Here is an 8,360-nt window from a genome sequence, read left to right as displayed (position 1 = left end):
AAAATTTGTTGTAAAAATGTTGTGAATATATCATGTTTCTAAACTTAAAAATAAAAAAATAAAATAAAAAAAACAGCTCAAGTAACATTCAAAACTCACCAGATAGACTAAATTAAACTGGTACCGTAGAAGGAGCCATTCCCTCTTTTTATATAGTTAGTAGAATAGAAATTATGGTATTCAGCAAAATTAGTATGTAAAACCAGTTTCCCATGTCACAGAAGGTAGCTTAGGTAGAATGTATGAAAGAGGAGAGTGGCCGAAGAAGAAGAAGAAGAGTGTATGAAACAGTCTCATCGCTTCCTTCTCTGAAACTCAACCCGATTTGTTTGCTGGGTCTTCAGGAAAATGGGTACGCTGTTTCGTGCTTCTAAATTAACATACTCTCTTCTTTTCATATCCAACACCTCTTCTTCTTATTGTTATTTTTCTACTCTTACTATTGCTACTACTTCTATTACTAGAAGAAAAAACCCACATCAGAAACAGAATCAAAATCAATTCTTGCAATCTGTTAGAGATAAGTGCAAGTCTGGAAGCTTAAGGAATGTTGATCATGCCTTAGACCTGTTTGATACAATGCTTCACATGCACCCTTTGCCTTCCGTTGTCGATTTTAATCATTTGTTAGCTGCCATTCCAAGAATGAAGCATTACACTCTACCCATTTCTCTAATTAAACGAATGGAATTATTCGGAATCTCTCCCAATGTTTATACTCTCACTATTTTGATTAACTGCTTCTGCCATTTGAACCGGGTGGATTTTGGGTTCTCTGTCTTGGCAACGATTTTGAAACTTGGTTATAACCCAAACTCTGTTATTCTAACCACTCTTGTCAAGGGGCTGTGTCTTCAAGGTAACATTGCTGGAGCTGTGAGGTTGGTTGAAGATATGGAGAAGAGCGGGTATCAACCTGATGAAATTACTTGTGGGACGATACTAAATGGTCTGTGTAAGATTGGTGAGACTGATATGGCTATTAGGTTGCTCAGGAAGATAGAAAAAACGTATTTTGAACCCAATGTAGTGTTCTATAACACAATTATTGAGAGTTTATGCAAGGATAGATTGGTAACTGAGGCTTTGAACCTTTTGTCTGAAATGAGGAGCAAAGGTATTCAACCAAATGTTGTCACTTACACGTGCTTAATTCAAGCCTGTGCAATTTCGGCCGATGGAGGGAGGCTAATACTTTGTTGAATGAGAAGACACAAAGGAGGGTCATGCCAGATTTGCAAACCTTTAGCATATTGGTGGACACACTCTGCAAGGAAGGGATGTTGAATGAGGCAAACAAAGTTTTTACCGTGATGATTCAAAGAGGCATTGAGCCTAACACAATCACATATAGCTCTTTGATTGATGGTTATTGTTTACAAAACAAAATGGATGATGCTATCAAAACATTTAATATGATGGTTGAGAGAGGTTGTTCACCTAATGTGTTTAGCTATAACATATTAATCAATGGATATTGCAAAAATAAAAGAATTGATGAAGCAAGGAGTCTCTTTGATGAAATGTCCAACAAGGGAGTGGCTCCCAACGTTGTGACTTACAGCACTCTTATAGGTGGGTTTTGTCAAGTGGAGAGACCCCAAGCTGCACTAGACCTTTTTCAAAAGATGCAGGCATGTGGCCAACTTCCAAATCCCCAAGCCTATGCTATCTTGTTGGATGGCCTTTGTAAGAACAAAAAAATTGGGGAGGCGTTGGCATTGTTTCAAGAGATGGAAGACAAAGAGTTGGACCACAATATTGTGTTTTACAACATCTTGATTGACAGTATGTGCAATGCAAGGGAACTTACAACTGCAAGAGAAATCTTTAATTGTCTTCTTGCAAAAGGATTGCAACCTGATGTTAAGACTTACACTATAATGATCAAAGGGTTTTGCAAAGAGGGGTTAATTGATAAAGCGAGTGAGCTTCTAGAGAAAATGGCTGGGAACCATCTCTCTCCTGATGATCGCACATATAACACAATCATCCAAGGGTTGCTGCAACAAAATGAGACAGCAAAGGCTTTGGAACTTGTTAAGATAATGGTTGACAAAGGTTTTTCAGCAAATGCAACCACTGCATCCATGGTAGTTGACTTGCTATCTGCAAATCCAGGAGATAAAGCACTTCAAGAATTACTTCAATAACTTGTGTGAAGGCTTTTAATTTTACAACATCAAGAACAACTTTCATCATTTATTGCTTTGCTAGACAAGCCATAAAGAGTATGTATATTTGTTGGAAGCTGTGATTTACTTTTTATGAATTGGTGTTTCTTTTCATGTCATTGAAGTTTTTTTTTTTTTCTTCCTTGCCAATTACCTTGTACACTTCGTTTTTGTTTTTATCTTTTTATATCTTTTAATATCTTTTTAAAAACTTGACAGCTGAAAAGTTGTCACAAGGTATTGTTTTTGTAAATTATAGAGTTTGGGACTCTTGTATGCCTTTCGGCATTTCAAATTAAAATTTTCTTTTGGATGAAATAAAATTTATGAATTGTCTGTTTAATTTTTCTTGAAAGGGTATATTTAATGTTAATGGATCGTATTATAGATATAATGTTCAACACATTGTATCACTATCTATCAAATAGTGTAGCATATGCATGTTTGCAAACTAATCCCCCACCCCACTTTCTTAATAAGTAGACCAGGAAAGCAATTTTTATCAGTGTAGTTTGCTTGGTTATTCTGTTCTGAAAAATTGACAATATGAATAGGGAAAATTAGTTTGTTAGAAATTAGTTTGGTTCAGAAAGGAAATAAAGTTCAATAGTATATAAGCTACTCTAGTGATACCAATTTTCTTGAGTAAGTGAGTACCATGTCTGGCATTGCCACATGGATTGCAGCACACATAATCTACATACCAGGGTGATTGCCACAAATCAACCTGTCTGTCATCATTTCCTTAAGAAGTCCTTTTATTATTATTATTATTATTATTATTATTATTATTATGGAATTTCCTTAAGAAATCCTGAAAGCAAGAAAACGATGGAAGGAGGCTTAGTGACAGACATGAAAGGATCTAATGGATAAAATGTGGACTTGACCATAATAGGAACTCCTGTTTTCCCCAATTAATTGGTAAATTAATATTCAATGGTGGGGATATAAATAACTATGTGGTTTAAGTTTTTGGTAGTTTGCTGACATATAGTTAATCACATCCACAACACTCAATTTAATCATGATATTCTGAGTGCCACAAGGTGATACTGAAATGGTTGATGATCTAATTCAATTTGACAATTTATTGGGGTCTTTTGGGCTCTTAGTCATAAAGGAATATATTGCTTAGCCCGTCAAGAGTGAAAAGTCCCTATATTACCCGGTGACTAGTTATGGCGAGTGTGATTAGTTACTCATAAGAGTTTGATGATTAACAATGAAGATTGTTGTACAGTATGATCTGTGATGTACAACTAATCTAAATAAAGTTTTCCTATGTCATCAAAAAAAATAAAATAAAATTTAACAGAAAAAAAGGGATTAATACATAAATAATGAACACTTTACTGTCAAACTTCAAGAAAATGCAATGGAGCTGACAGATCAAGGCTCAAGAATATGGGTAAAGACATCAATCTCTACATTGTTAACCTGGGTCTTCTTTGAGAGGCCTTCGTGAGGGAGTAAAATTTAAAAAATCAGATAAAAGTTCGTCTCCTAAAAATCATAGTCTGGTAAACAACTAGTTAATGATTTGAGATCTTGAAGGCTAGAAGCTTGTGGACTTTTTAGCATCATGTTATTGTTCTTTGGTTAGTGACATCCTATGCCTGTCCATCTTGCATGAGGAATATAGCAGCGTAACAATTGATAGAAGTTTCTACTATCCTGGAAAGAATCACTTGCATAACATAAGTGATGAGGAAGTGAGATTCAAAAAATGATAGGATCCACTAAAAAGTACCCTTATTATTACTATTTTTCTTTGGCATTTTTGTGCAGTATATGCATCAGCAGAGACAGTGGCGTATTTTAACCTTGTTTCTGGTAATTTTTTCTCATGTAGCTTTTAAAGTCAATGGTAATTTGAGCTTATAGAGTTCAATAAAACAGATGTTTCATAACATGAAGCAGATCAATGCCAATTAGTGAGGATGTGCTGTATAAGCCTTTTTAAGAAATCACTGAATGAAATTTTTTCTTCACTGCAGGGAAATGGGCCCATCACAAGATCTTCAGCATATGCTGATGATGAAATTGGTGCAACTGGGAATGATAACATTATGATGAATGACTCCAAGTTTTTAACTTTCGGTTTTGGAATCATTCGTGTTACTAGGAAGCACTGGAATATATACTGAAAAACTTCAACATCAACATCTGTTCCTTTTTCTTTTTAACCTGACAAAATTGGCGGTAATCAACATCATATTTCTCAATGGGTTTACTTCAAGATACGTGCCTATAATCTTCATCATAATCAACACTTATAAATAATTATTAACTACGATTTTTTAATTTTATTTTTTTAACCAAAATATGATGTTTTTAGTCTTCTATAAAGTCATAAAATTGTCCAACCCATAAAAATCACCCATGACCCATGATTAATCAAACTTCAACACGGAGGGCACGGAATGGGTCTTAGTTACTGTCACAAAGCTATTTCTGCTCATTATATTTAGTAACTTCATCAAATACCGTATAATGTAATATTGTAGATTACTTTCATTGAACAGGCTTGGAATTTCTTCTTTAAAAGCAATTAAAATCAACTAACCTGAAATTCATTATTTTAAAAAAAAAAAAAAAAACCATTATACGGTACAGAGGGTGACATTTCACAATGAATACCCGATATTTTTTTTTTTTTTTTTTTTTTTAAAATCCTAATATCAACTTGATCTATAGGAAATTTTAAAATAACCCCCCCATGTCATCACTTCATCCCTGATTATAAAAAAAGAGGAAGGTATGGGGGTGATCCATGGATATGGGGTTGAAGTGAAGATATGGGGATCTTCCAAGAAAGAATTTTCCAGGCTTATTAGAAGTCAAACATAACTTCTTCTTTTTTCTTTTTTTCTTTTTAATTAAATGATTTTATTAACAGACAAACATTAAAAACTTCTTTTGGAGGGACCCATGAAAAACATCATTTTGCCAGGCCGATGGATACAACCACAAAAAATGGCGCACTTTATGAGAACAACATATAATATGAACTTCACATCAGCCAAATTTAGAAATAAAATATTATGAAATACAGCCACAAAGCAGCAATGTAAGTGCATGAAGAAAATGCAACTAAAGATCAAACAGCTAAAGGAATGAATATTTTTCAAAACAGTTAAAAGAACAAACAATCTTGCACGCATAAATGAAAAGAAATATCATTTTGTAAAAAGTATAAAATTTACTCAAAGAATATATACATCACTTACAGATAGACTTGTGATGGGTTACAATATGAAAATTGTTCTTGATGTTGAGAAAATTAAAAGCCCTCATCTAGACTTTTGAAGCAACTCTTGAATGTTTTTATCTGCCTGATTAGTTGACAACAATTCAATAAACACGGCTGCCGTGGTAGCATTTGCTGAGAAACCCTTCTCAACCATTATATGGAGATATTTCATTGCCCTTGACATCTCATTATGTCTTAGTAACCCTTGGATTATTGTGTTATATGTGCACTCATTAAGTGGACAAACATGCCCATCCATTTTCCTAAGCAGCTCACTCGCTTCATCTATCAGCCCCTCTTTGCAAAGCCCTTTGATCATTATATTATGAGTCCAAACATCGTGCTGCAACCCTTTGGTGGGAAGACAATAGAAGATTTTTCTTGCAATTGTAATTTCTTCGGCATTACACAAACCATCAATCAAGATGTTGAAAATCACAGTATTGTGGTAGAGCTTGTTGTCTTCCATCTCTTGAAACAATGCCATTGCCTCAACAAAATTTTTGTTCTTAAATAAACCATCTAACAAGACGGCGTAGGTTTGGACATCTGGATGTTGGCCACGAGCTCTCATCATATGGAATAGCTTCAGTGCACCCTGCGGTCTCTCCACTCGACAAAAACTACCTATAAAAGTGTTGTAAGTCACAATATCAGTGGTCACTCCCTTGTTGGACATTTTATGAAAGAGGTGCATTGCCTCATCAATTCTTTTATTTTTGCAATAACCATTCATCAATATGTTATAACTAAACACATCAGGTGAACAACCCCTCTCAACCATCATATTAAATGCTTTGACTGCACCATCCATTTTGCTTTGTAAACAATAACCATCGATTAAAGAATTATAAATGATTGTGTTAGGCTCAATGGCTCTTTGAATCATCACATCAAAAACTTCTTTTGCCTCTGTCAACATCCCCTCTTTGCAAAGAGTGTCCACCAATATGTTGAAGGTTTTCACATCTGGCACAATCTTCCTTTATGTCATCTCATTCAACAAAGCAGTAGCCTCCCTCCACCAGCCAAAATTACATAGGCCTTGAATTAACTAGGAATTGTAAGTTACAAGATCTGGCTGAATGCCTTTACCCTTCATTTCAGATAAAAAATTCAAAGATTCAGTTACCAACTTATACTTACATAAACTGTCAATAATTGTGCTCTAGACCACCACATCAAGTTCAAAATTCCCTTTTCCCATCTTCCTGAGCAACCTAATAGCCGCATCAATCTCACCAATCTTACACAAACCGTTTACTATGGTTCCACAAGTAACTGCATTAGGTTCATACCCTTTCTTCTCCATTTCATCTACCAACCTCACAGCCTCAACAACGTTAGCTTGAAGACACAGCCCCTTGACAAGAGTGTTTAGAGTTATACGGTCCGGCTGATAACCAAGTTTGAAAAGTCTGGCCAAGACAGAGAACCCGAAATCTACGCGGTTCAGATGGCAGAAGCAATTAATCAAAGTATTCAGAGTATAAAAATCAGGAGAGATTTTCAGTGACTCCATATCTCTAATTAGACTAATCACTAGTGAGTAATGCTTCATTCTTGCAATGGCACCCAACAATAGAGTAAAATCCACAAAGGAAGGCAGAGGGCTTAAGTGAAGCATTTTATCAAACAGGTCTAAGGCATCATCAACATTCCTAAAGCTTCCACCTTTACACTTATCTCTCATGGATTTCAACAACTGACTATGATTAGAATCATGGGTCTCCACATTTACACTAGCACTACTATTAGTTTGAGACTGAGTTAGACTAAGAGCATGAAATGGAACCCTGCTTATTCTAATACTGAAATGGTTGAATATAGAAACAAGAGAGCTTGATGATATAGTAGAAGCCATACCCATTTCAAGAAGAAGACCAAATCCGGTTTCAGCTAACCATTCGGGTCGGATTTTTTGGTTTCATTGGAGCTCCAAAGCTGTGAAACTCAGAGTCTGAGTCTGAGACTGAGACTGAGACTGAGAAAGTGGCAGTGGCAGTTGCAGATCGTTTCAACGGTTCCAACTTCCCTAGTCCTAATCCTACAAATATAACCTGCGTAAAAGCAGATCCGAACCCAAATATGGTTTGGTTGGTTCAGGCTCGACCAGACAAGCCCAAAAAGAGGGCATCATCATTCATCACGCAGTTGCAGATTGTGTGCAACATTCCAGTACTTTGTAATCACAACGCTGACACTATTTATCAAAACGTTTTATTTAATGACAAACGACAACTTAGACACGCATTTCACGAAATGCTTGGACGACTTTGTTTTGGGCCTTACTATAAGAACAATGTCTTCGTATACTTTCACACATGTACCATATAGACACAAAAAAAATTAATGCCCGGCTAATGCATTACCCTTAAAAATGACATGACAGATTGTGTGCAACATTCCAGTACTCAGTAATCCCAACACTGACACTGTTTATAAAAACAACATCGTTTTATTTAATGACAAACGACAACTTAGACACGCATTTCACGAAATGCTTGGACGACATCGTTTTGGGCCTTTTTATAAGAACAGTATTTTCGTATACTTTTCACACATGTATTATATAGACACAAAAAAATTAACGCTTGACTAATGCATTACCCTTAAAAATGACATGATGACATAGATTAGAGGCACTACCCTTTGAGATATTTGTTGTCGCGGAAAATGTGTGTTTAGAATTTTTTTTTTTTTTTAATTTTTTTGGTGACAGTTACAATATACTACTAATCATGTAATTTGAGTTTTTACTCCCCTAACCTCCAAGCATTTTGTGCATTACAAATGTTAATTTAACTACAAGACCCTAAAACTTAAGACTACTCACTACAATGATAATGTCTTCCAAACAAATATAAATAAAATAATAAAATAACTCGAACATTTCTCCTCTAAACCTCCAAGTACTTTGTGCATTAGAG

At 35.2% G+C, this 8,360-nt stretch overlaps 2 protein-coding genes and 1 pseudogene across 2 annotated transcripts; 2 read left to right on the top strand and 1 right to left on the bottom strand.

Moving 5' to 3' along the window:
- Positions 1–202: 202 nt before the first annotated feature.
- Positions 203–1,222, top strand: LOC115982601 (putative pentatricopeptide repeat-containing protein At1g12700, mitochondrial). Its single transcript, XM_031105242.1, has one exon. The coding sequence runs from the start codon at positions 349–351 to the stop codon at positions 1,201–1,203; it is 855 nt and encodes a 284-aa protein (XP_030961102.1). The 5' UTR covers positions 203–348; the 3' UTR covers positions 1,204–1,222.
- Positions 1,127–2,255, top strand: LOC115982600 (pentatricopeptide repeat-containing protein At3g22470, mitochondrial-like). Its single transcript, XM_031105241.1, has one exon. The coding sequence runs from the start codon at positions 1,227–1,229 to the stop codon at positions 2,151–2,153; it is 927 nt and encodes a 308-aa protein (XP_030961101.1). The 5' UTR covers positions 1,127–1,226; the 3' UTR covers positions 2,154–2,255.
- Positions 2,256–4,277: 2,022 nt separating this feature from the next.
- Positions 4,278–7,735, bottom strand: LOC115982005 (annotated as a pseudogene).
- Positions 7,736–8,360: the final 625 nt, after the last annotated feature.

The sequence above is a fragment of the Quercus lobata genome, chromosome 3 (genome assembly GCF_001633185.2).
Source record: "Quercus lobata isolate SW786 chromosome 3, ValleyOak3.0 Primary Assembly, whole genome shotgun sequence".
Classification (NCBI taxonomy): domain Eukaryota; kingdom Viridiplantae; phylum Streptophyta; class Magnoliopsida; order Fagales; family Fagaceae; genus Quercus; species Quercus lobata.
This window is presented reverse-complemented; position numbering and strand designations above follow the sequence as displayed.